The sequence below is a fragment of the Mus caroli genome, chromosome 9, assembly GCF_900094665.2.
Source record: "Mus caroli chromosome 9, CAROLI_EIJ_v1.1, whole genome shotgun sequence".
NCBI classification, from domain to species: domain Eukaryota; kingdom Metazoa; phylum Chordata; class Mammalia; order Rodentia; family Muridae; genus Mus; species Mus caroli.
The window spans coordinates 116,334,554-116,362,262 of NC_034578.1; the positions used below are offsets into that span (position 1 = coordinate 116,334,554).

Consider the following 27,709-nt stretch of genomic DNA (forward strand, 5'->3'; position numbering starts at 1 on the left):
TTAATAGATGTTGTCTACTCTTGGGGACTCCAGGGCCTCCTGGGGTGGGGAGGAAAGGTGGCTGGGCCCCAGGTTCCCTGTCCGGATTCCAGAGGCACAGCAGGAAGGGAAGCGGAACACTCCTGCGAGCGGTGAAGTGTAGGTGGGGTCCAATGGTGGTTCAGGGGTGTGGCGGCCGGTGCCCCGGTGACGGCAGCCTCGAACCTGCGCCGTCCGAGGCCGCACTCCACCCGGCCCGCGGCGGCGGCCCGCTCTCGATTCCTTTAGTTTCCAATGGAGCGGCGTCAGGACGCCCCGCCCCGGCTCGGCCCCTCCCGGCGGCGCACGCGCAGAGCGACTCGGACTGGCGGGGACTACTTTCCCCGGCCCGCCCGCGCCCCGCCCCTCGTCCTCGCGCGGCGGAACGCTCCGCGCGGAGCGGTGGCGGCAGGATACACGGTGCCGCGCCGCTTATAAATCGCTCCTTGTGCGGCGCCATCTTAAGCCCTCGCTCGGTGGCGGCCGCGTCAGCTCGTGTCCTGTGAAGCCCGCGGCCCGGGGAGGCGGAGACGGAGCACGGTGGGCGCCGAGCCGTCAGTGCAGGAGGCCGAGGCCGAGCGGGCGGCCACGAGTGAGCAGCGCGCGGGCCTGAGGTGCGGCGCCGCGGCGGGCCGGCTCGCGCCGCGCCAGCGGGAAACTTCGCGGGCCGGGTGGCGGCGGGAGGCCGCGGGGGCGCGCGGGCTGGGGCCGGGGCCGGGCGGGCGCGCGCCGGGAGCCCGGATGGACGGCTGGCCGCCGTGGGGGGTGGGGACCGNGGTTCGCGTCCCGGCTGGGGCCGCCGCGGGGGCGGGGTGGGCGGGGGCCTCGCCTCCGTGGCCCGCGGAGCCGGGGGGACGCGGGACCTGGCGCGCGTCCCCTCTGTCCCTCGTGGAGCACGCACAGACAATTTTTTTTTTCTCCCTGCAACGACCTGACTGTGAGTTTGAATCCAAACAACTTTAAGNCGTGGAGTCCCCAAACTTGGATGCAGCGGGCGGGATGCGTCAGGAGCGTGTTCTCGGAGGGTGGCGTCCTGGGCTCGCGTGGGGTTGATGGCTGCGGGGCCGAGGTCCTGGCGGGAATTTGGGACCGTGGACGAGTCACCGGCCACTCCTGGTGTTGGGGGCGGGGGGGGGGAGGTGCGCGGGATCCGAAACCTGGGCTTGGGGGAGGGGGACTTGCCCTTAGCCAGTAAGTGTGGGGTCCGCTTCAAGTGTTTCTCCCCAGCGCGTTTGCTTTCTGAGCGAGACGGAGTGGCCGGAGCGCGGACCGCCAGGGCGTGGGAGCCTGGCGACTTGTTCTGAGTGTTGTTTGGGGGACCAGACTTGCAACCAACGCTCCTAAGTTCAGTACCCCAGGCCCGCTCCGGTGAGCCCGCTGGCTGCGGGGCAGCTTTGTCTCGGGCTTGGGTCTCCAGACATCTGTGGGCTCCCCTCCCCCGCGCCCCCCGCAGCCCCCCTCCCGGGGCCTGAGCTCTGAATGGAGAGCGGCTGGGCTGCTGGTATGCGGAGGTCGGCGAGAGGAAATCGAGGAGTGGTTTTAGTGAAACGAGAGCTTTGTGCCATGAATAATGGTGGCTTAGACCAGACAGCAAGCTGAGGAGACGGCAGCTTTGCCTTTGATAAAGTCTGCCTCATGTTTTTCACATGGCCAAGTTGTGAAGTGTTTTGTCTGGGATTTAGGAAGCCATTTCTCTATTTACTTGAGGCTTGCAGATGTCTCAGTGCAGTCACTCCTCGTCCCGGGAAAGAGCTTGCTCTCTTGGTTCTAATTTAGTGTTGCTTAAGCTTGTGGCCTTTGTATTTCGGTTTTGTATGTCCGGCTCAAACTTTATTTGAGTTAAGGCCCGCAGTTACATTTAGTTCACTTTCACCTTAAACATTCAGAAATCCCCGAAGTTAAAATGAAGTGCCTCCAAGGTTTGTTTGAGAATGCCCTTTCACAGCAGACAACATTGATGATGGTGCTGGGGATAGGCATTCTGTGACCTACCTAACCTTTGTCCTCAAGGCCGAGTCTGGACAAGGCCTTTAGTGGTGGCAGGGAAGTTGGAAACTTGCAGATGTTTCTCTACAACAAACCCTCCCAGGCTGAAGTCCTTAATTAAGGAAGCAGGCTATCTGGAAAGCTTAGCTTGCCTGGGACAGAGTCCTGGGCCTCACAGTCTGTAAAAAGACCATCTTCAAATAGGGAAGCATTTAATCGAATGCAGGCGTGAAGAAATAGAGTTTAACTGTCATCTGATCATTTCTCATAGTCGTCTAGAGCAGTGCTTCTCAGTCTTCCTGATGTTGCGACCTGTTAAAATAGTTTCTCAACTGTTATGGTGACCCCAACTGTAAAACTATTTCCTTGCTACTTCACAACGAACTTTGCTACTGTTATGAACCATAATGTAAATGTCTGTGTTTTCCCACGGTCTTAGGTGACCCCTGTGAAAAGGTTGTTGAACCCCCAGATTGAGAACACTAGTTTAGAGACTGTATATTGGGTATCTATGTCTCCAGCTTGAAGGGAAGTATCTACTGCTGTAGTGACGATGGGACTAGAGATTGTGAGTGAAGCCTTAGCCTGAGCTGAGAGTGTCAGAATCCCACAGCCAAGGTGGGGGATGGGGAGCAACTTTCTTAGTCGGAGTGTATTTTGAAATGTGTGCTCAGGAAAACTGGTGGAGCCCTTTTGCAAATAAACGCAGGGCAGAGCATGGACAAGAGCCTGTGCACACTGCAGGTGGCGAGTGGAGTGGTATGTTTACAGTCGTTTGTTGCTGTACTTCTAAGCAGGAAGTGGACAGTGAAAGTTAGATTGAGTCAACTGAAGTATCAGTGCTGAGGTGAGGTGAGGTCAGGTCAGGTCGTGGTCTCTGCCCATCACCTAGTGGTAAATTTTTAGTGTCCTTGACCAGAAGCAAACCTGAGAGACAAACTCCTGATAAACGGTGTTCACAAACTCGTAAAAATATTGCAAACGTACAAACATTTATAATCCGTTTTCTTTTGTTGTTTTGTGGCCTCTGTCAACTCCTTTTTATTTAAAACAATCTCACTGAAGACATCTTCATGCCAAAGAGAGTAAAGTAGATGAACAGCTACTTCAGTTCTGAGGCCTGTGGAGGCAGCCTCTGTCCTGAGAGGACACAGCTTGAAGAATGTTAGGCAGCCCTGAGATGCTTGCTGTTCAGCAACACCTGTCGCGGTGTGATTCCTAGCTACAAGTTTTATAAAATGAAAAGTGTTTTGTGTCAATTGAAAGTGAATCAGAACTTTCCGGAGAAAGGTCTTTTTACCTAAGACCTGTTGACCTAAGAAATCTTCCTTTGTATTTAATGTAAAATCAAGCTTCCCTTGACTGAGAACCCTGGTTTTTCTGCTGGGGTATAATTCTGGAAGAAAGCATCCAATCTTCCATGGGGAGAAGGCCTTTTAAAGGAAGTAGGCAGTCCTGCTAGGACTTAGTCACCAGTCACCGTTTTGAATTTAGTTGTGTCTCTTAAGACACATTTCCCAGTTTCAATTGAGACGGCAGTGCTCTAGTCATGTCGAGCGCCCTCCGGTGGACAGAACACAGGTCACTTTTCCTCGATTTCTGCAAGTTTGTGTGGAATGGATCCTGGTTACTCTGTAAGGAGAACCAGTTGTACAGTACTTGCAGTTAAAGACTGGCCTGGGAGGAGGGTAGGAGCGTCTGCGAGAGAACAGGTGGTCTAGGGCACATCTGCTTACAGTGTGAGACGCCAAATGCTTAGGCTCCTCGGAGTAAGGATGAGGAATAGAGGTGAAATTCTTAAGTTCCCAGTGAAGATCTGTCACTGTAAAACACAAGTGTATTTCCCTCGGGTGAAGTCAGAGCAGTACTGGTAGTGGGAAGGTTTTCTGCTGCACACTCAGAGTGCTTTTGTTCTAGACCTTCATTTCCACCCCTGTGGTGACGTTCAGTCACTTCTGAAAATACCATTTCAAATCAGCCAGGTTAATAGAATGAAGCATATTCTGAATTAGTTTTTGAAGTGAAATGGTCAGTTTATGAAGGATTCTTGAGAGTTTAAATTTTGTTTTTGGATTCTGCTTTTCAGAAACAGGCTAAAATCAAATAGTGTAGAGATGGTTATCCACTTAGCCTTCAGAACTCATGGTAACAATACAAATTTTTTGCTTTAAGGGAGCATTGTCACATTTGAATGTGACTTTAAGAATTACTTCTCTTATTTTTTAAAATAATTGTATCATTTCCCCTTCCATTCCTCCAAACCTGCCCATATACCCTTGTTCTCATTCAAATTCATGGCCTCTTGTAAATCATTGTTACGTATGTACGTGTGTGGCTCATGTGCGCGTGCTCACACACACACCCCTAAGTACAACCTATTTGGTTTCTGTTTTTAGAGCTGACCATTTGGTATTGGATAACAACTGTACTCTTTTCTAGGGAAGACTCTCAGCATTTCTTAGTTGCCTGTAGTTCCTTGTGTCTCACGGTCTGCCCCTCTACTCATCTGAACGGACAATGCTCCCTTCTAATACGGAAGACTACAAAAACCCACTAGTAGGCAGGAAAAGCCCTCTTTTGAGTTGTTGCCAGGTCTGTCCACTAGGCTCCAGAACATAGCTAATAGCCTATTGCTGTTACCCTTGGTTGCCTCCAAGAAGTAGAAGGTAAGTCCCTGTTGCTGAAGAGACCATGCACTTCATACCAAGGCCTAGAGGATGCTCTCTTCCTGATTACTAGTTCTCTTGGAACCAGAAGACACAGCATAAGTCTCCAAAGGAGGGAGGCAACCAACAGTCCTTTGCAGCTTATGATGCCTTCAAACCACAGCCATGACAAGCATGGCATGATAAACCCTAAGGGTGCAGTAATGGGATTGCATATTTTGGGGTAACCAGCAGCTTTCTAGTTGGATATAGAACCAGTTCAACAAGGAGGAAATGCCTGGTGCTGGTAACCTGGCCAACTACTAGGGCTAGTGAACCCATGGGTCTTGGTGGAGAAGTAGCTTGAGTCCAGCTCTTCATGGTCCAGACTCAACGTGCTAGGTGAATGCTACAGAAGCCCCACAGATGCTGTGTGCATAGTCTGTCAGTCCACTAGGCTCCTTTAAACCATTTCCTATTTCACTTAGAAGACTCTAAGCTGCGTGTAGTATTAGGCTAGTGCCAAACTTAGAAGTGTTGAGGTGGAGGTCAGGTGAGTGTTTCATTTTAGCAGAGCATTGTTCTTGGTCAATTTATGTTTGTGTGGAAGTGGTCTTTGTTTATGTGGCAGAGTGGCTGAACTCGATACAGCCAGCTGGTATTCAAAAGCATCATCTAAGCCTGATGTGGCTCACTCTGCAAGTCACAGCAAAAGGCTGAGGCAGGAGGACAGCCTGCAGTACAGAATGACACCATGTCAAAACAAACAACAAAAGTATGTCTGAATACAGCGCTGTAGCTGTGATAACCATGTGCACAACATGGATCTGTGCATCTGTTTCCTAGAACACTCACCTGTCCCACGGTCCTGTGTGTCTTCTGCAGCTGCTGTAAAGGTGCTGAGACTGCAACACTGCACCTAGCTAGGGTCTTGTAGTATTCCAGGGGTTTTCCTGGTTGTGGTTTATCAGTGTTGGCTCAGAAAGCTATGCTTTCCCACTTCCTACCATGCAGTGCCATAAGAAAGCCGTGATCATCTAGAGCAGCGGTTCTCAACCTTCCCAATGCTGTGACCTTTTAACATAGCTCTTCATGTTGTGGTGTCCCCAAACATAAAAGTATTTTGTCACTACTTCATACTGTAGTTTTGCTAATGGTATGAATTGTAACGTAAGTATCTGTTTTTGGATGGTCTTGAGTGGTCCCTGTGAAAGTGTCATTGGACACTTAAAGGGGTCACGACCCCCAGGATGAGAACCACTGATCTAGATTCTGTTGGAAGCTGCCTCAAGCACTTCCCATTTTTTCTTCTGGTTTTATTTGGGATTTAACTCAGTTTTCGCATTGATAATTCTTTTTTAAAGTCGTTAACAGTTTTAAAGAGGCTGTGATTTATAACCTTTATTCCATGTTAAGTCCTCCCATCATAGAGACCTTATCTGGAGTCAGTGGATTTGATTGCTGCTGGTTGGTTGGAAGGAGAAGGAAGAGTACAAAAGATGGAGTTGGGACTAACTTAAAAATGTGTAGTATCAGACTTTCTAATAGCTGAAGAGATGGGAGCTGTGTACCCATAAGTGAATATATGCTTATGGGCATTAGTCACATAAAACGTAAGGAATGGAGTTCACTGCGAGATGTCTTGGAAGTGCAGTTTGAGGATCTCATATTTAGGTTGGAGTAAGAATTTGTTACAGGGTGGTGGCTGCAAATGGTCTCCAACATTTCCTTAATACAGATTAAGCAGGTGAAGAGCTGTGCCCCCTTCCAGAACTAGAGCAACAAGGGCTCAGGAATGAGTTCCCTCATGGTTTGGATGTACTGTTGTAAACAAGTGTACACCACAGGGTTTCTTGAATGGTTTTTAAACACTGTTGACCCACTGTAGTGGGTTTGACCTATTGCTGCTTTCATTAAAATGTTAATTTTGGTCCCCAAAACTGCTTATTGTGTCTCCGTGGAAGACACTGAGGGATCCTGCCCCCAGTTGGTTCTGATTGGTAAATTAAGATGCCAGTAGCCAATGGCTGGGTAGGAGAGACAGAGGCAGAACTTGAGAACTCCCTGGGCTTGGGAGGAAGGAGGAGGTCCGCCATGGCAAGAGTGTATTTTAGGTTTTTACTTAGCCAAATTGTGACTCCATGCCTGATAACTATCTGCTAGAGGCCTTTATTACCTACCTTTAGTGGTGCTGTTACATTTCCTGGGTCCTAAAGTTCTGGACGTTGTCTGATTCTGTTCTTGTCTAGGAAATTGCAGTTGAAATCTAGGAATACAAGAAGAGCTGCAGACACTTTGGAGGGCAAAAAGTGGTGGTGTTAATGCTGGAGGCAGTTTTACCTACCACCATGGAGGCTGACTGAGTAGGGAGCTGTAATCACTTAACAGAAGAAGAGTGGTCTTCTGAGGGTGCTTAGAGATTGTCTGCCCGTGTGCAGAAAGGCTTGGCTTTTTCCTTAATTGCCATTGTGTCACAGTTCATATTTCTCTCTGAAATATCTCTGAAAAGTTCTATGAAGACTGGTTACCTACCCTTTTCTCTTCAACCAGAGGCACAGCTGGAACCCATGACCTGATCCATTGCATCAAGGGTCCATTTTGACAGTAAGGGGCATATTGCTTTCTGGACAACTGTCACTCTTGTCACTCTGCCTGGGCAGGGATAACCTATTTCCAACCTTTTGCAGCTGGTCACCAGCAAGCCAGTCAAGGTGTCTGTAGCAGTTTCTTGTGGCTTTTCGTTGAGGTATGCCCTCTACTCTTTTACATACTTCTGGCCACTGGACCCAAGGGTCTTGTAACTTGGGATTGATCATTGTGTCAGACTCCAAACTTTGATGATGCCTTCAAATTATACATCGCCCTGCAGGTGGTCTATGTTTCAGGTTTCTGCCTGGAACTCTTCATCAACACCTGATTCACTGTCTTGGTCTCCTTTAGGCCAGTCATAATTCCTTGTAATACACATTTAGAATTGTGTCAACTCGTGTGGTCTGGCCTATGAATTGTTTCCTGGTAGTGTGGCTTCCGTTGGGTAACTCTAGAACGTAAACGATTCATGGCATTGTTTGCACTGTGTAGTTCAGCTACCCTGTCCCCAGCACGACTTTGTGATGACATCTTATTTTATGCTCTGACAAAAGGTTGTTTATAGGGTTGTGTTTGGGATTTTTGATCTCATAGTTCCTTGACTCCTCTAGTAATACTGTTTTCTCCTTCAGTTCAGCCCCGCAGTCCTGTTGTTACATACTCAGAACTTTGCCTTCCTCATCTCATTCCAAGCACCCAGCCTCCCAATCCTCTAGCCCAAGACTCAGTTTATGGGGCCGTATGGTGTCACAGGCTTCCCTGCTCCTCAGTCTGTGGACCCCACAGCCTGCCCCTTGCGTGCTTCACTTCACTCTTCTCCCCTCTGACCCACACCACTTCCTCCATCCCCACTCAGCTTTGTTCTTGCTTTGTCATTGCTAAGAATAGTGAATTGGAAGAACTCCCTTGGATGGATGATCATTGTGGATGTGGTCAGAACAAGAGCATCGCTCATCCTTCTCCCTCCTGTTCTTCAATGCTTCTCTGAGACCTGCCTGGCTCTTGCTGTCTGCATATGGACATGATGTGACTTAAAGAACTAATGATTTTTTTAAATCCCCCCAGACCCCCAACTCATGTCAGTGGCCACGTAGGCCCCCTTTAAGTTATTGTAGCATCAGCCCAGCTCCTACAGTTGCTTGGAACTTAAGAGTCTACCATACCTGGGCACGCTTTCTACACTCTTAGCCTTGGCAGCTCCTTGGCTGTTTTCCTTTCTCTGACCTATCTATGTTGCGTGTCTGGGGTGAATGAAGGGCTAGTCATTGAACCTCCCTGTCTGGTTCCACGATCTAGCTTTAAAAGCTTTAAATACTCTGATTTGCAAATCTAGCCTTGATTTCTCTCCTGTAAATTCTTGGTGTTTCTCCATAGTGCATGAGTGTTGGAAGACACCCCAAGCAGTGAGTTGGAAGCTGACCCTGCCTGCTCCCATTCCCAACTCACACTGTTACAGCTGAGCTGTTCTCCTTTCATAACATGCTCAGATTCTCTGCAAGTCTTACCCACTTTTCTCTCAGGTATATCCATCATTTTCTTGCTGTAGCTCTACCACCTTAGTATGGGGCTTTCTGGCTGCTGAGGCCTTGTAGTTGATGCCTTTGTTCCCCTTAAATGGACTCTGCCCTAGCCAGAGGTGGTACATCAGCTGCACCAATAGCATGACCTCCTGTGGTGACCGTCCTGTCTACCCTGGGTCTCCTTCAGACTGAGGAAACACTATGGGCTCACATAATTCCTTCCCATTGTCAACTGTTTACCCTGTTTTGAAAAAAGTACCAGACCACCCTCCCTTATTTGTTTGAAAATGGCCTGTCAAGTAGTCTGTATTGCTGTCTTCCTCTCACAGGCCTTCTTGCTCTCTGTATCTGAACTGGATGGGCAGCGACTTTGAGGTCCCTTGCCCTTTGTTTGCTTTCAGCCAATGCTCCTGACAAGAAGATCTACAAATACCTCACTGTTGAGCCATCCTCAATTAACAGTGCCTCAGCTCCTGCTTAGACCCATGATCTGTGGTACTGGGAACAGTGTTTATGTTGTCTTGATGGAGCTTCAGCTACCTGTGGCTGGTAGACACTTAGAGTGCAGCTGCATCACTGAAAAACTAAAATCTTAAAAAGTTAATCTTAACTGTCCACAGCCACTGATAAGTGATCCCCCCCCCAACCTCCCCATAGTGTAGCTTTAGATGGACACCATTTCCCTACCAGACCTCGTTGCTTGAGCTTCAGTACTCATCTTTCATCCCTCTTGACAGGGTTTTCTTCCCTATACTCAGTTTTGTTACTGACTCTAAAGAATTGCTCCTTCAAGCTGCGTTAGGGCCTAGTGTTACTGCCCAGTCCTGAGCTGCTGTGAGTCACCTGGCCTGCTGTTTTTCCTGCTTGACTGGTGTCCCTTCTTTCTTACAGACTTGTCCCTTCCTTCTTACAGCAAGAATAAGCTGTCCTGTCATCAGTGCTGAGAACCAGCACAAGCGGGGGCAGAGACTGGACAGGCTACATGGCAAGTTCAGGTCACACAGTGAGACCCTGTCAAAAGAAAAATAAGACTCCAATTATCCAGCAAACCAACCACCCACTTCCTACTACAGACTGAAGAACTTCAGTGATTGCTCTTTCAGCGCCATTTTGTTACACTTCACCCATCTCTTTTCAAAGTATGGTTGCTAAAGGGTAACAGAGCCTGCTAATGTGTGTGGGCCTTGCACAGGGTTTTGAGATTTCATGCATGTTTCTGCTCTGCTCCTTCATGGTGCCTCTTTTCCTGAAACCTGGTCCCAGCTTGAAAGCTACTCTTCAGAAAGCTTTGGAAGCTCGTCCAAAGTGGGACCATCCCCAGAACCTGTGGTGGATGCTGAAATGTTTGGTGAATAGGTGAAGGGAATCTGTGTTTCATATTTATGATGTTTGTGTCTTGAAACTATTATTCCTTTTAGATCACAAGATTGACCAAATGAAACACCAGTGGGTGTTTGTTGATGTGTAGCTCCAGGTAACCACTCACTGTGCTTTGGGACTCACAATACGACAAAGATGAGGGGCTATTCTTGAAGTTCTTTTTATCAAAATAATAAAATGCAGTCACATTCTCAGTAAAATATTCGCTTTCTGAAATACTCTAAATATAGCAAACTTCATAGCTGTAAGGTTTGCTGTTCTGGAAGACTACTAGACAGTGACATGGCAGTTCAATTGGACATGGCTGCTGGGGCACAAGCGTAAAGAGTGAGTTCTGTCTTAAGGAGCAGCTGCTGCCTGAGGCTCTTGCCAGCGCACTCCGAGTTCCTTTTTTGGGTCCTTTGCTTTAACCTTGTGTGTTACTAGCTGATGCTGTTTGTGAAGTTTGGGCTCTGATGGTTTGTCTTTACAATCCTTTAGGGGTTAGCATCAGTTCCATGTGACACTACAAGTGCCATGGCAGAGTCGTGTATCATCTCCTCCTGGCTGTGGCAGTTCTTGGTTAGCAAGCACAAGCTCGGCTAGCGTGTAGGAACACCTGAGCACACTTGCAGATCTTCGTGGTATTGAAAACGAGTTCAATTAAATACTGTTTATTAAATTCTTGATAGCCTGAAAGACTTTTTCCCAAATAAAACTGTGGCTTTCCTAGGTCATTTTGTCCAGTTTTATGTTCATGTAACCTGTTAACTCACTTAAAAACCCTTTCTTCCTCTTGTGGCTTAGTCTGTTTAGTCAAAACAACAACAAAAAGTTTCACATGCTGTTGTCCTCAGTGAGAGTGTGGTGCAGTGTCAGGTTGACTCCTGTTTGATGAGGTCAGAGCTGTGTTGGACACACAGAAAGTGAAGGAGAGAAATGAAGTTCTTTGGCTGCATATCTACTGCCTTAGTATGGTGTTACCCATACTTCACAGAGCACAACATTTTATTTTCTGATAAGCATGTTAGTCTATTAAATATTTGGGTTTAATATATGCTGAGTATTTTGTAGACTTAGAAACTGAAGGTGAAGTTTCAGTCCCCTGAGTACATGTCTTGAAGTTCTGAAAGCCAGAGTTGTGGTTTGTTTGATGGGGAAGAGAAACTCATAACAAGTGTAGATGAGGAAGATGTTTTTCATAAGTGAGGGAAAGTAAAATGCTAAATTACTTCTGGAGTCCTGCCACTAACTGCCTATATTCTGGATGTGGAGACCATCTTGAAATGCAGTTTTGCCTTTCCTGGGCATGATAGAGCCACAGTGGACTGAGGAGTGTGCAGCCCTGAGAAACACTGGGCCGTGGGTATGGCTGCAGTTACTGTGAGGAATGGAGAGTTGGGTAGGATTTCTTTTATCTGGAGAAGCAAAAAGTAGGTTTGAATTGACAAGGCTGGGCACCTGACTTAGGCTACAGACAGATTAGGACTTGAACTGAAAAGCATAGTTCATTAGTTCAGAACTTGGTTACATCAATAAGAACTGGCTTTAAGGAAAACAATGATCTTCCCCCACCCCGAGAGAATACAACGTTCACTTTATGTTTTAGCAGTTTTGCCTTTTGAACCAAGATAGTAGTGATTTCTGCATCTGCAAAGAGGGCATGTCTCAGTATTTGGCCAACATAGAATAAATAGGATGTCCAATACAAGAATTTATTCCTATTTTCTCCTTTATTAACACGCAGGACAGTTTCAAATTTGTCTGTATTGGTTCTGCAGGTTGTATGCAAAACCTATGTGTCTACATGCTTGATGGAGTCTACATGCTTGATGTTGTCTTGTCTGACTGGCTGCAGTAACTACTTCCCTGGTTAACTGCTGTCCTCTTATAACCCAAATCTCCCATGTGGACTCAGGAGGAGTCTCAGCTAGGCTCCAGCCCCTAGAGAGCTTGGGGAATTCTTACTCAAAAGTTACACTACGTGGTCAGTAGCTCCTAGTTCACTTTGAGTTTTATTCTGCATCTTCATTGATCCCCAGGCTGCTATATAGTTACCTGCCTGCATTAAGTTGGTCACCATATAGTGCCTTTTCCAGATAGAGAGTAACCCTAACCCCTAACCCTTTGTGTTTGTCCACTTGCAGAGTGTTTTGCCCTGACTTTGTCCATCTGGCTGATGCTGCCTTGGGGAGGACACTTCACTATGGTGACTCCTTGTTTCTAAGATGCTAAGGTGCACTTCGCAGCTCAGTTCTCCCTTCTCTTATTGGGTGGGGAGGAGTTGGGGGAGGGAAAAAGCATGGTCAAAATATATTGTCCTTAAACATTCTTTAATAAATATGGAGGCTTTTTTTTTTTTTTTTAGCTATATGGCCTTAACTTGACTTTTTTCTTCAATATTGTAGTACCAGTAAGTAACAAAAAGTACTTAGTTTGTCCATTGGGTGAATATTAACATAGATTATTTTTCAGTCCTGGGTTGTAGTATACAGCCTTTTTTGTTACCCTATACATCCAGGTGGAATACCTTGGCTTTCTTTGCCATTAACAACTGAGGCTTTAACTTACAGGTGTTAGTGATAGCTAGGTGGGGCTAGCTCTGCTTCCAGCCGTTTTAGGTTTACTGGGCCTTCTCAGCTGTGGTTGTCATCTACTTTTCTAACTGTGGTCGGCTGAGACAGAATGGCCTTAAATGTGAGTGAGTTCTTATTGCTCAATTCTATTTTTTTCTTTGAAATACTGTTTCTTGTTCTCTGTGGTGTGCCTTTTGTAAAGATTTTTTTTTTTTGTCCTGTTCCTGTGTGCTGTGTTTTTTTTGCCTTTAATCATGTTTCTTGTATGCTATTTTAAAATTTACCATGTAGGTAGTGGGGCACTGTCTAGCATTTTAACTGGTGTGCGTGTGCGTGCGTGCGTGTGTGTATAATGTGTGAGGGTGTGCCACATCCATTATGCTTTCTGATGGGCTTCAGTTTCAACACAAATCTAATGGCTACATTAGTTTGATGTTTACTTTTTAGTGGTGTCTGCTGGAATGTAGGGGTGGGTTTACTGTAGAGAGGTACAGGTAAGGTCAGCTTTTAGCATGACGAGGCAATTTCTCGAATGCTTCGTCAAGTCTTCTAGCTCTTTCCAGGTGGTTGCAAGACTTGCTTCCCATTTCTGTCTGCTTTGTGGAAAAATGAGAATAAACTTTCAGTGCCTCAGAAACATGAGCATGTAAGTCTCACCTTCATGAAGCACAGCCATGCTAACGCCGAGGGAGCTCAGGGAGGCTCGTAGAGCAGGGTGGGACAAGTGTTGGAGAGGCTTCCCTACATCAACTTCAGGAGTCGGAGTAAAGTGGTTTTATCTAAATAAAGAAGTCAGCCTAGAATTTGATTGAGTATATTGAACTAACGAGATTCCAGAGCTGGCACTCCCATCTGACATGACCCCTTTCTAGTTAGAAAGCAAGACCTCCCAGTGCACAGACTGGCACCCCCTCCCATGTGTGTTTCTTTTCTCTTGATGTTGTAAATGGATTCCAATCGTTTTTTGCATGTAATTGTAATGATTACTTTTAAAATTATTATTGTATTGAATCCTTATTACAAAACATACTTGTTGGGCATAAGAGCCTTGAGAGTTACAGGTATTGCCCACCTTAAAAACATGCAGTTACTTGTTGAGAGAACTGGTTTTTCCCCTCAGGATGGCTCCATTTTAATAATCGCAAAGGTTTAGAAGTACAGAGATTAAGTTTTAAAATAACTGAGCTTTATTTGAAATGCTAATACCTGTTTTTTGTTTGTATTTAGTTCTGTGTAAGGTATAGATAATACTGCACCAAAACACCCATGTACACATGACAGATTAATAAACATTTTGTAGGTGATACTGTTTAACTGTACCTGATTATTAAAAATAAAACCTAAAACCTGCTAAAAAGCTGGCACTGTCCTCACTGAAGCAGCGGGTGTGATACCTGCTGTTGTATGTCTGTGATGGCAGTGCTGGGTCACACGCTAGTGAGCACTGAGGAGCTGGAGGGGAAAGATGCTTAAGAGATTTTTGTTGAGAATTTCCTACGTGTATATAATGGACTTCGATCCTGTTCACCTGCAGGCCTTCTCTTCACTCCTCCTAGCTACCTGCAGGCCTAGCTACCACCTCAGAAAACTCCAGTTTTCATGTCCTCTTTTTGTTAATGACCCACAGGTTCCAGTTTATGACACTCATATGTTCATGGGTGTGGGGCCATCCATTGGAACACATCCTTTCAGAAACCCCACTCTGTCTCCCTGAGCATTCATCAGCTCCTCAGCTCTGGGCTGGGGCTATAGGGACCTCACCTCCCATGCTGAAGTACTTGCTGGCTTCATCTTGTGCTAGTGTCTGTTTTTAAAAAGAATGTGTTGTATTTTTCTTTACGTGTGTGCGCGTGCGTGCCTGTACACATGTGGTGGACATCAGAGGACAACTTTGGGAAGTTGGTCCTTTTCTGGGTCCTAGAGATGGAACTCAGGTTGCCAGGCTTGGTACCAAGTGCCTTTACCCATTCAGCCATCTTGCCAGCCCTTGTTTGCTCATAAAGTACCATCTTAACATTTGTTTACGTTAAGAAGGGTTGATACTACCTTGAGTACTGTGAGGCTGACAATAAATACAAAGTTATAATTGTAAAATTGAAGTGTGTGAACACTTGTCCTAAATATGCATATTCAGAGAACTTAAGTACAGTGCATCTCTGTGCTTCATAAAAATAAAGTGCCACATTAAAAAATCCGACAGACAAGACGGAACAATTGTTTAGGTTTCAACCAGGCAGAAGCAGATGTGTCAGGAGATGCAAGAGAAGCTGGGAGCCCCACGTGCTCCTTGTCAGCAGACACTGTGCTGTGCGTAGCCTGTGGTCACTGGCACAGGATGAGCTGTTAACTTAGGCAAGTTTTCCTCATGCAGCTGTGGGTTTTCTGAAACTTTGATTCGGTTCCTGGATCCATCACCATTTTCTTCTCTTTAATGTCTGAGGTCTTTCCCTATGGTGTTTCAGGAGTATTTTGCAACTTTGGTTAATACTTAGCTTATTGGTTTTGGTTTAAGTTTCATGGGAATACCAGGGTAGAGTATTTGTGGTACCCCTTACCCCATTTTAAAGGCACTCTGCTTTTGCTGAGTTTGCTTTTCTTGAGATTTTTCTTTTGACATTAAATAATCTCCCACAGTGGTAGTTTTAGGAATTATATGATTGGTCCCTTAAGAAACTGGCAGGGTGTGCTTGGAAGAGAGCAAGCAGCCCTCAGCTTAAAGTCTCTGAGGAAAAGTTTTCTTTTGGACAGGGCCCTGCTCCACTTCTGGGTGGACTTGCCAGGGTGTTATTTTTATTTTGGTGAACAGTGCTTAGAATTCTTTCAGTTTTTGATCTTTCTGCAAAAAATTTCTTTGACCTGAATGTTGCTGCTTAAAACTGTCAGCTCTCTTTCATCCTGTTTTCATTCTGCCTTTTGACAGACATTTGGTCTGCACCCTCCAGGCCTGCTGTGTGGAGCAGGGGGCGGTTTGTTTCATGGACTGTGTAGGGTGCTTTGTTAGGTGCTAATACTGTATGTTAATTAATGGATTGTGTGTTCAGAACTCTAACGTGCAGATACTGAGTTCAGAACATGAGCTTTTCCCCCATAAAATTATTAAATATTGTGTTCCAAATAACCAGGTCAGCCATTTGGGTCGTGCACCACAAGGAGGTAGCATGGCGGTGTGTAGTATGTAGCAGTGGCACCGCCTGGTCTCCTGACCTGTCTGTGTGGGCCACATAAGGAGCTAGATACAGTCAGGGTACAAATCCCCCTCTGCAGAGCTGCAGTGGGCCTGCACTTTCATAAAGGCTGGGGGCAGCATCTCTGCTCTACCCAAGGTGAGCAAAGGGGGGGCCACACCCACTTCTCCACACCGGAATGGGTATCATTGTTGATTAAAGATGGGAAGTTTCTGTGCCCACTGCACAGTTGTGCTTTTCACTTTAGGGTAGGAGGTTCTTAAGGTAGTGGTCCCTGCCCTTGACACCTATGTGTCACTTTGAACTGTGGACCTTGAAGCAAGGGCCCAACTTGAGCTTACCTGCTTTAGCCTCAGAGGAATGATGGACTCCAGATGTGGGCCCATCTCAGGAAGGTGAGCAAGGTAGGAGTGCCAGCCTGGGCTTTAGAGAGAACAGTTTCTCAGAAAATAGGAAAAGATAAGTTGTTTGATTGTAAGTACTCATTATGTGAACTGTAGTGCGGCCTGCTTGGGATAGACATTAGTGGAATCTGTTTATAGAGTACCTAGAGGTCATGAGCCTTAAGCTCCCATTTTATCCTTGATGATTTGGTAGTTTTCTTGAATATTATACATTAAAACCAAAATGAAGACATAATTTAGACTAAAGTTCACCAGTGGAAGATGTTACACTCTTGAATCACAGGGACTTCCATACCAGTTGACATGGTGTGTACAACATTGTTTGAACTTAGACAAATCTTATTCACAAGTGTACTTTTATTTGTGCTTCAAACTTTGACGTCAAGTAATTTTGCTTCTTAAATTGCATAAATCACCATTCTGATCTGGTAATTGTGTTATATCAGGAAAAACATTGGATTTGTTTAATAAAAATTTGATGTTTTTCTTTTTAAAAACCTCCACTGCCTCCTGGCTATTGGGATTTCCAGGTATCCTGAAGGCATGCGCGGCCTTCAGGACTCATAGTGCAGCTAGAGTTGAGTGGGTGCTTCTTGGCTGGCTTTCCCTAGAGAGGGGACATTCTCAAGAAGCCCTTATGCCTGCAATCTTTTTCTATTGAGAAGAACTGCCTGACATCGTGGCTGCTGTGTATTTTTAGTGTATGCCATGGTGAACTGACTTTTGGTGTGGGGGCGCACAGCCTAGTACAGGTAGCAGAATTACAGTGACCTGGGTTAAAAAAAAACTTAAGTTTTAATGACTTGATGGAATTTTTCAGGGTATCTGAAGCTCAGCGCACAGCTGCTGTGACACCGCTGCGTGGACAATGGCTACTCAAGGTTTGTGACTCAGTTCCCCGTCTGAGGATCTGTTTCCTAGCCGCCTGTGGGGTGGGGTCTGCCTCATAGCCCCTGCTGCTCTTGCCCCTGCTGCCTGGCCAGACTGCCTTTGTTCTCTTCCCTTATGCACACTACCACTGGCTTGGTGAAATAATCAGCAAGCCACCGATGGGATCTAATGAGTGCTCTCAGGCCACCCCAGCCCATGGAGCTCATACTGACCCTCACTCTGCTCTCCTTAGCTGTCTTTCTAACAGTATTTCAATGGGTCATTGTCGTAGATGGCTTCTTCGGGTAGCATGTTCAGTGCACCAACATACTCTGTTTTTACAGCTGACCTGATGGAGTTGGACATGGCCATGGAGCCGGACAGAAAAGCTGCTGTCAGCCATTGGCAGCAGCAGTCTTACTTGGATTCTGGAATCCATTCTGGTGCCACCACCACAGCTCCTTCCCTGAGTGGCAAGGGCAACCCTGAGGAAGAGGATGTTGACACCTCCCAAGTCCTTTATGAATGGGAGCAAGGCTTTTCCCAGTCCTTCACGCAAGAGCAAGTAGCTGGTAAAGCATTTGTGTTTGGAAGCTAGCATTAAGTTTCTTGACAGGGCTGTGTGATAGCTCAGCCACAGCACAAGTGGGTTGGAGGAAGGGTGGAGGGTAGTGGAGTCTCACATGCCTAGTGAGTATTGGATTTACCTTTCTTTTCCAGATATTGACGGGCAGTATGCAATGACTAGGGCTCAGAGGGTCCGAGCTGCCATGTTCCCTGAGACGCTAGATGAGGGCATGCAGATCCCATCCACACAGTTTGATGCTGCTCATCCCACTAATGTCCAGCGCTTGGCTGAACCATCACAGATGTTGAAACATGCAGTTGTCAATTTGATTAACTATCAGGATGACGCGGAACTTGCCACACGTGCAATTCCTGAGCTGACAAAACTGCTAAACGATGAGGACCAGGTAAGCAGTGATGTAACTTGCTTCTCAGTTTACTTTGAGGGAAACTCTCAAGGGGATGCCAATGACTGCCTCACACTAAGTTTTGGAAACTAATGGTGCCTCTTCATCCCTTATTCTAGGTGGTAGTTAATAAAGCTGCTGTTATGGTCCATCAGCTTTCCAAAAAGGAAGCTTCCAGACATGCCATCATGCGCTCCCCTCAGATGGTGTCTGCCATTGTACGCACCATGCAGAATACAAATGATGTAGAGACAGCTCGTTGTACTGCCGGAACTCTGCACAACCTTTCTCACCACCGCGAGGGCTTGCTGGCCATCTTTAAGTCTGGCGGCATCCCAGCGCTGGTGAAAATGCTTGGGTAAGAGAACGGCCAGGGAACTTGAAGGGTAGGAAGTATAAAGGTGCTGGCGTGGCTAACAAAGGCTCTCCTCTTCCCAGGTCACCAGTGGATTCTGTACTGTTCTACGCCATCACGACACTGCATAATCTCCTGCTCCATCAGGAAGGAGCTAAAATGGCAGTGCGCCTAGCTGGTGGACTGCAGAAAATGGTTGCTTTGCTCAACAAAACAAACGTGAAATTCTTGGCTATTACAACAGACTGCCTTCAGATCTTAGCTTATGGCAATCAAGAGAGCAAGGTAGAGTGATGAAAGTTGTTTGCACAGAGTGTGGAGCTACTGAGTTCTTAGTATGCGCACACACACACAGGCTCAAAGATTTAGACATTGAATCTGTGTGTACAGTACGGTGCTAAGCATTGAAGGGATGGGGAGCAGGCCTCATGAGTGTTTGTTTACACTTGGGCAGAGAAGAGGGGCTGGATATGCAGAGGACATGGTGTTTTGAGGTCTTGTGGCAATCTTTGAGAAGAAGTGAGGAGGTGTTACCTAGGAGGAGGCGGTGAGAGGATGAAGTCCACAGTCCCGAGGAGGAAGAGGGATGGTGTGCTAGAGACAGTGTTAGAGTTGGGCTAAGGTTGTAGCTGGGCCAGGTGGATCCTGTGAGGCTTTGTTGGCCATACCAAAGTCCAGGAGATAAGATCTTAAACACAGGCGTGGGTGAGACCTGCCTATGGAAATGTTCAAGGACCTTCAGGGTGAGGGAGTGGGTGGGTATTCTGCAGTGTCTCATGAGGTACGTAACATAGAAGATCAGAGTCAGAAGCTACGGGCTCTTAGTGCCCATTTTCAACTGGCTGTTTCAACAGAACTTTCATCACTACTACAAGCAACCCTGCTTGCTTTTCATGGTGTTTTTCCTCTGTGTTTATTGTGGAGAGGTGGCCAGAGTTGAAATTTTTTTTTTTAGTGTTTTTTTTCATACATTGTTGTTTCACCTGCATGTATGTGTGTCTGAGGGTGTTGCATGCATGTATGTCTGTATGTCTGAGGGTGTTGGTTCCACTGGGACTGGATTTGCAGACAGTTATGAGCTGCAATGTAGGTGCTGGGACTTGAACCTGGGTCTGCTGGAAGAGTAGCCAGCACTCTTTAACAGCTGAGCCATCTCTCTAGCTCAAGGTGGTGTATTCTTGAGAAAGGTGGTGTGCCTGGGTTTGAGCAGAATTGTAGCACAGGAGTCACATACCTGGGACCCCACTGTGGATCAGAAGGGTCCAGAGACACATTTAATTGCAAGCTGGCTAAAGTTCTTACATGTCCAGTAACTCAGTGATGGATAGCATTGTTCTCCAGCCTCATGACTTACAGTTCCATCTCTCTCTAGCTCATCATTCTGGCCAGTGGTGGGCCCCAAGCCTTAGTAAACATAATGAGGACCTACACTTACGAGAAGCTTCTGTGGACCACAAGCAGAGTGCTGAAGGTGCTGTCTGTCTGCTCTAGCAACAAGCCGGCCATTGTAGAAGCTGGTGAGTACACAGATCCCGAGACCACTCACAGTACTTGTTTGCTTGCCCCGTGTTACTTAAATTTTTTTTCAGAGACAACAAAAACACCTTGTTCCATAAGCTTGTTTCTGACTTTGATTCTGGTAAATGTGAGGCTGGGCCTCACTAGCAGCCCTGTGAATCTAGACAACAGCTTAGTAGCAGAGAAGTGGTTTGGTTTGGTTTGAGATTTGTTGTTAAGGTGTTCTCCCCAGTGATAGAAGAGAAAATACATGGTTTATGTCCAGGCTTCGTGGTTGCAGCTCTCTGGCTTCCTTTCAGTAAGCAACTAATATCTGCCTAGGCTTCAGAACCAAGTAGAAGTGGAAAATGATGAAGGCATCATGTAGAGGACGGTGCTGAGGATGAGGCACAGGGTTGTAGCAACCAACCCTCTTTGGGCCGTTGGGAACACTTCTGGTTACTGAGGTAGTTGCTAACAGTGAAACCATGGGCCTGAGAGACACACAAGTGGCTTGTTTAAGTGTAAAGTTTATAGATTGATAAAGTCCATGGGTAGCTAGGATAGTTGGAAATGGATGTGTGTGGATGCCCGAGGTCATTCTGATGTGGATGTGTTTATCTTGAATATATATACTTGAAGCAGTGTAATTGACACCATTACCATGCATTCATCTGTAGAGCAGTGGGGAACTGGTTCCTAGCACAACACACAAAGGCAGGTGCTAAGCTCAGTGCATAGGCCTGGAGCCCCAGCACTTAAGCAGGGGCAGAGTCAAGAGGTCTGGGACTTCCTGGGCTATTTAGCAAGGCCTTGTCTCAGACTAGAACGGAGGAATGTTAGGAGTGGACAGCTACTGAGGAGGCCATCCCAGAAAAGGAGTGCTGCATAGCACTTCGGGGGAAGCAGCAACCTTGATTTTGCATGAGACATGGGAGCTTATATGCTCTCTGGGTGTAGAGCATTGTGTGGGCCATGTCTTAAAGCAAGGAGTGATGTTGGTACAATGAGCTAGGCAGGGCCCTGGTGCACAGGTGACTGTGCTGTTTTGGTAACACATGGAGAACACTGCTTAATGTCCTCAAGGTTGATAGCTGGGGAGGTAGTATTAGAGGCAGCTGTGTGCTGTGCAGCTCTGCTGAGCAGGAGAGTAGCTGCACAGTGGGGACCACTGAAGGAAACAGCTGGCTTAGAAAACCTAGCAAGTAAATAGTCCTTAAGGTGACATTCAGCTAGAAGGACATGGGGAAAGGCAGGTTAAGGCTGGGAAGCTGCCTGAGTTTATGACAGTAAAGAAGAGGAGTGTCTTAGAAGAGCCTAATGGGCTATTGCCATTCAGACCTGCTGTCTCCTAAGCTATTCTGATGAGCTTTTGGGGCAAGTTGCATAAAGAGAGTAGCCAGCCATTTACCAAAGGCGGAGCATCAGCCTCAACAGAGGTCACTGCCAGCAGCTGGAAGCAAGCTGTGAGGAAGGAATTATTTGAGAGACCATTGTCATCAAGTCGGGAAGGTGGACTAAATTATAGTTGTGACAAATTAGTCAGGTTTGAGGACACAGAGTAAGTATGAAGGACGAACAAGGAGGTAAGAATGTGTCTCTTAACTCAGAAGTGATTTCAGTTGAAAGAGGTGTGTTTTAAGTGACTTGTTATATGGCCTGTCACTGTTGCCCAGGCTATCCTGGAACTCAGGCTTAAGTAGTCCTGACTGACTGAGCTACCACAGTGCAGCTTACCTGACTCCTGAGTCCCAGGGTGTCTACTGTCTGTTTACATCTGTACTGCAAGGCTTGCAGGCATTGCCTTCCCACTCACATGACCTCTTGACTTGAGGACTGCAGTGTTGCCCTTTGCGCACACCATGTGATAGTCAACACTGTCCCTGGTACTGAGGGTCATTCTGGAAGTAGCTGAATGAAAGGAGTTGGTAGGAATGTTACAGATGGTGAGACTGTCCATAAACAATAGAAGGGTACAGCAGCCATTTGACATGAGTTGTCACTGGCAAGGTAGATTAGAAAAGCTGTGTGACATTCTAAAAAACTGAAGGAAATAAAGTTCTCAGAGTCGGGACACTGTGAGGGCTAACAGGCCTGCCTTTGATGTCTGACTTTGCAGGTGGGATGCAGGCACTGGGGCTTCATCTGACAGACCCAAGTCAGCGACTTGTTCAAAACTGTCTTTGGACTCTCAGAAACCTTTCAGATGCAGCGACTAAGCAGGTATATTGTACACAAGTTGCTGCCTTGGCACTAGGGTCTCCATGAGCTCTGAGCTCATCGTGTTTTTATCTCAACAGGAAGGGATGGAAGGCCTCCTTGGGACTCTAGTGCAGCTTCTGGGTTCCGATGATATAAATGTGGTCACCTGTGCAGCTGGAATTCTCTCTAACCTCACTTGCAATAATTACAAAAACAAGATGATGGTGTGCCAAGTGGGTGGCATAGAGGCTCTTGTACGTACCGTCCTTCGTGCTGGTGACAGGGAGGACATCACTGAGCCTGCCATCTGTGCTCTTCGTCATCTGACCAGCCGGCATCAGGAAGCCGAGATGGCCCAGAATGCCGTTCGCCTTCATTATGGACTGCCTGTTGTGGTTAAACTCCTGCACCCACCATCCCACTGGCCTCTGATAAAGGTGAACTGTTAGCAGGGAGCTCTGTTGGGCATAGAGATGGTCTGCTGGGATGGCTGGCTGGGAGTAGGGTGGTGGGACCCGAAGCGTTCATTTCACTCAACACTGCTTGTGCTTTGTTGTGTTGTCTACTGATTCTTTCCTCTGTAGGCAACTGTTGGATTGATTCGAAACCTTGCCCTTTGCCCAGCAAATCATGCGCCTTTGCGGGAACAGGGGGCTATTCCACGACTAGTTCAGCTGCTTGTACGAGCACATCAGGACACCCAACGGCGCACCTCCATGGGTGGAACGCAGCAGCAGTTTGTGGTAGGTAGAGCTTTATGACACATGGCTGTTGTAAATGGGGTGGGGTGAATGCAATCTCCATGTGCTGTCTCTACCTTCCCATCTTTTGGTGAAGGGCTGCTAATGACTGAAAAAGACTAGACTAGACTGGTTTCCAGAGACACTGTGTGAAAAGCTCTGGTGATGTTTCCCTGGTCAACCTTAAAAAGGGACGTGGAGTGTAATGTACTGTAGTGGGTTAGATCTTGCATGCATGTGCGAATGTAGAAAATCTACCACAGCCATATTTGTATCCACTCTATCAGGTTCTTCTCCACATCAGAAATCAAGAGGAAGCCTGTTAGAACAGGTTTAAGAACCCCATACTGCTGGTGGTTTTGTGTGTTTGCTTACTGTTATTGTTTCTGGCCCCTTTCCATACATAGGATGGCCTCCTGGTTAAGGCGCTGTGCCTTATAGTCTATGAACGAAATTCTGTGTCCTTAGAGAAATCAGGTTAGGAAAAAAAAAAGAAATCAAGTTGACTATAAAAGTAGTAGTTAAAACCTAGATTAGAAAGCAAATACACAGCCTGCTGCTGGGTCTCTGGGCAATCAATCCCCTGGCAGCTCAGTGGGGTTTAACTGTAGGATAAAGCTGGGGAATCTTTTCACCAGATACGTGTAAGAAATAGAGGACAAGTGGGAAGGAATGGCCCACACTCACCTACCTTTACCCAGAAAGGTTGATGCTCTTCCATGTAGTGACAAAGCCAACTTTGGGATTGGAAGTAAAAGGAAGCTGGACAGCCACTGTCCTCAGTGCCTGTGGGGTTTGTATCTGCAGAAGCTCAAGTGTCTAGTGCAAAAATTCTTGACATCGTGCCTGTGGTCACCTTTGGGACTTGCTGATCCCTTAGGGTGCATGGTGAGAGTGAGTCTGGGTGAGCAATGGCACGCTGCGCTTGGCACAGGTGGAGGCTGAAAGTCACAGCACAGGAAAGCTGCTCACACTGCAGGGAGAAGGCCTGTTGCTAGGAGCCTTCCGTTATACTCAGCGGAAGGGACCCTCCATTACAGAGCACTGGGCAAGCTGTGAGGATCTTTGGAGACAGTGCACATAAGTGGCTACAACTGCTGCTCAGAGAGTGCCAGCTTATTAACTGCTTTTCTCCTCCTAGGAGGGTGTGCGCATGGAGGAGATAGTTGAAGGGTGTACTGGAGCTCTTCACATCCTCGCTCGGGACGTTCACAACCGGATTGTAATCCGAGGACTCAATACCATTCCATTGTTTGTGCAGGTACGTTGGCTTCAGGTGACTGCCCTCCAGACTTGAGTCCCTAGACATTGAGAGGATTGGAGACCAGAAGCCTTGACTTTTTAGTCAAGAGCATTGGTACTATATAGCCTGAGGAGGAGGGCGGGCCAGAGGACAGTTCTAGAAATCCTATATGCCAGAGCAGCCTTCTGGGCACACAGCCAAGTGGGTGCTGCTGACACTCCAGATTGGGCAAGTTTGCACCACAGTGTGCACAAGTCATGCTTTACATTGGGTTTAATTAGGTCTTGTTTCTGTGTTTTCTCCATAGTTGCTTTATTCTCCCATTGAAAATATCCAAAGAGTAGCTGCAGGGGTCCTCTGTGAACTTGCTCAGGACAAGGAGGCTGCAGAGGCCATTGAAGCTGAGGGAGCTACAGCTCCCCTGACAGAGTTACTCCACTCCAGGAATGAAGGCGTGGGTAAGCTGAGGAGCCCAGTCCCATTAGTTGCCGTGCACTGGGCCTAAGCCTGGGCCTGGCCTCAAGGGCTAGTTTCTTTTTCTATTCCAGCAACATACGCAGCTGCTGTCCTATTCCGAATGTCTGAGGACAAGCCACAGGATTACAAGAAGCGGCTTTCAGTCGAGCTGACCAGTTCCCTCTTCAGGACAGAGCCAATGGCTTGGAATGAGGTAGGCCAGCATTGCATGAGTCAGTGCGTTCACTGTGCTCTAACTCCAGCTAGCATGAGCACCATCTCCCTCAGCACTCAAAGGAGCATAGGTGAGATAGGGCTCTCAGTCTTCCAAGGGTGAGAGGGAGGGCAGTCTGCTGAGCAGTTAGTTGAGAGTCAGTTGGTTTATCAATATGCTGTTTATACAGTCTGCTTTTCTTTGAATTTGTTAGTAATTTGTCCTCAGTACAGAAAGTCTTTGAATCACTTTCTAGTAGTTTTCCCTAGAAGTATATTTTAAACCCACAGTTCCCAGCTAGAGGCCAGGTCTCAGTGTGATGCTCCCTGAGTGCAGTCTTGGGTTTCAGACAGTGAGTCATGTGGGAGCGATTCAGTAGACATCGGAATGTGCTCTGATCTGAGCCCTTGCCATTTTCCTACCCATCGCATCCTGAAGCCTGTTCCCACAACTGCCTCTGTCTGGGTAATGGCAGCTTTGCTAGTCCAGCTACTCAGGCTCAGACTGCCATTTCCCACTGTGCACTCAGTGATGGAGCAATCTGTCAGTGTTTATTGCTGCACCTGTATCCTTGGAACAGCCATTGTCTCTCATACTGTAGAGATTCATTCAGTGAGTGAGTGCTTCAATGCTACATGCAGTTTGAGGTGTTTATCTTCTGTGATCTTATGTTTATAAACACTCAGGTGTGGTTTTGAAATTTTATGTCCTTCTTGTACCCATTTATGTAGACTGCAGATCTTGGACTGGACATTGGTGCCCAGGGAGAAGCCCTTGGATATCGCCAGGATGGTATGTCATAAAGCCCTTGTCCATGCCTGGGAACCTGGGTTGGAGGAAGTGGTGGCTGCACTTAAACATGCAGCCTGAATTCCAGAGTCAGCAGCAGTGTGGAGCACAGGGAGCTTGGCCACGGCCTGCTGCCGATGCATGCTCCTCCTGCCAGCCCTGTCGCCTGGCTCTTCGTTGGTCACACAACCCTTCATCATACCTTTTGTCTTGGAGAAGGAACAGGGGGGGTATGGGGGTGGGGTGGTCTAGGATGGGTGATTCATAGCTGATCAGAGCTTTTTGGAAAATTATCCAAATTTGAGCAGCATAAGGTGCTGTTGCTATCATCACTCTACCCCAGAGGCTTTATCCAAGGAGCTGTGTGACACCTTGGCTTCTCATCTGATCTGTGACAGGCAGATCAGACTTCCATTCTCAGGAGGTCAGGCACAGTAAGCTGCTGCATGCTCTGCCAGGTCAGAATCAAGAGCTGAAGGCACACTGCTGCTGGTGTGTGATAGTCTCAGGAACTGTGTGAGGCCTGGCTTTGTGTAATTACTTAGAAGAGAAGCCTAGAAAGCAGTGTTCCTGGCAAGATGTCCTTACCACAGTTAATCAGTCTCTCCTCTTTCCTTTGCCCGTCTTGTGGACACCCTGACTCCTACAGATCCCAGCTACCGTTCTTTTCACTCTGGTGGATACGGCCAGGATGCCTTGGGGATGGACCCTATGATGGAGCATGAAATGGGTGGCCACCACCCTGGTGCTGACTATCCAGTTGATGGGCTGCCTGATCTGGGGCATGCCCAGGACCTCATGGATGGGCTGCCCCCAGGTGATAGCAATCAGCTGGCCTGGTTTGATACTGACCTGTAAATCGTCCTTTAGGTAAGAAAGCTTATAAAAGCCAGTGTGGGTGAATACTTTACTCTGCCTGCAGAACTCCAGAAAGACTTGGTAGGGTGGGAATGGTTTTAGGCCTGTTTGTAAATCTGCCACAAAACAGATACATACCTTGGAAGGAGATGTTCATGTGTGGAAGTTTCTCACGTTGATGTTTTTGCCACAGCTTTTGCAGCGTCATACTCAGATGAGTAACATTTGCTGTTTTCAACATTAATAGCAGCCTTTCTCTCTATACAGCTGTAGTGTCTGAACGTGCATTGTGATTGGCCTGTAGAGTTGCTGAGAGGGCTCGAGGGGTGGGCTGGTATCTCAGAAAGTGCCTGACACACTAACCAAGCTGAGTTTCCTATGGGAACAGTCGAAGTACGCTTTTTGTTCTGGTCCTTTTTGGTCGAGGAGTAACAATACAAATGGATTTGGGGAGTGACTCACGCAGTGAAGAATGCACACGAATGGATCACAAGATGGCGTTATCAAACCCTAGCCTTGCTTGTTCTTTGTTTTAATATCTGTAGTGGTGCTGACTTTGCTTGCTTTTATTTTTTGCAGTAACTGTTAGTTTTTAAGTAGTGTTATGTTCTAGTGAACCTGCTACAGCAATTTCTGATTTCTAAGAACTGAGTAATGGTGTAGAACACTAATTCATAATCANGCTAATTGTAATCTGGAGACGTGTAACATTGTGTAGCCTTTTGTATAAATAGACAGATAGAAATGGTCCGATTAGTTTCCTTTTTAATATGCTTAAAATAAGCAGGTGGATCTATTTCATGTTTTTGAACAAAAACTTTATCGGGGATACGTGCGGTAGGGTAAATCAGTAAGAGGTGTTATTTGAGCCTTGTTTTGGACAGTATACCAGTTGCCTTTTATCCCAAAGTTGTTGTAACCTGCTGTGATACAATGCTTCAACAGATGCGGTTATAAAAATGGTTCAGAATTAAACTTTTAATTCATTCACTTGTGTCATTTTGTTTGTTTGTCGTGAGATGATTGCTCAGGGTGATGAAGGCACCCAGCTTGCCCAGGGGAAGGAAGGGGCACCGTCGGGGTAGAGAAGGACCAAGTCTGGATGGGAGTGCTCGGTGACCCTTAGCAGTGTCACATCAAAACCCAGGCAAACCAGAGGAAGGAAGTGTGTTTGTATTCCTTGAATATTGTCGCTGGCTGCACTTGTGACCAAAGGGCTGAGGAAGCCT

General features: G+C 46.9%; 1 protein-coding gene across 1 annotated transcript; it reads left to right on the plus strand.

The window, feature by feature from the left end:
• Window positions 1–393: 393 nt before the first annotated feature.
• Ctnnb1 (catenin beta 1) lies at window positions 394–27,470 on the plus strand. Its single transcript, XM_021171279.1, has 15 exons — window positions 394–632; window positions 17,103–17,163; window positions 17,497–17,724; window positions 17,873–18,126; window positions 18,246–18,484; window positions 18,565–18,766; window positions 19,854–19,998; window positions 22,098–22,201; window positions 22,279–22,617; window positions 22,765–22,923; window positions 24,062–24,181; window positions 24,471–24,621; window positions 24,712–24,833; window positions 25,565–25,625; window positions 26,272–27,470. The coding sequence occupies exons 2-15, from the start codon at window positions 17,151–17,153 to the stop codon at window positions 26,478–26,480; spliced, it is 2,346 nt and encodes a 781-aa protein (XP_021026938.1). The 5' UTR covers window positions 394–632; window positions 17,103–17,150; the 3' UTR covers window positions 26,481–27,470.
• Window positions 27,471–27,709: the final 239 nt, after the last annotated feature.

Bases quoted from the DNA above. Each gene is read 5' to 3' on its own strand.
- Ctnnb1 (XM_021171279.1), top strand. The intron at 18,127-18,245 runs GTAAGCAGTGAT...CCCTTATTCTAG, and splicing joins TGCTAAACGATGAGGACCAG to GTGGTAGTTAATAAAGCTGC. The intron at 24,622-24,711 runs GTAAGCTGAGGA...TTTCTATTCCAG, and splicing joins CTCCAGGAATGAAGGCGTGG to CAACATACGCAGCTGCTGTC.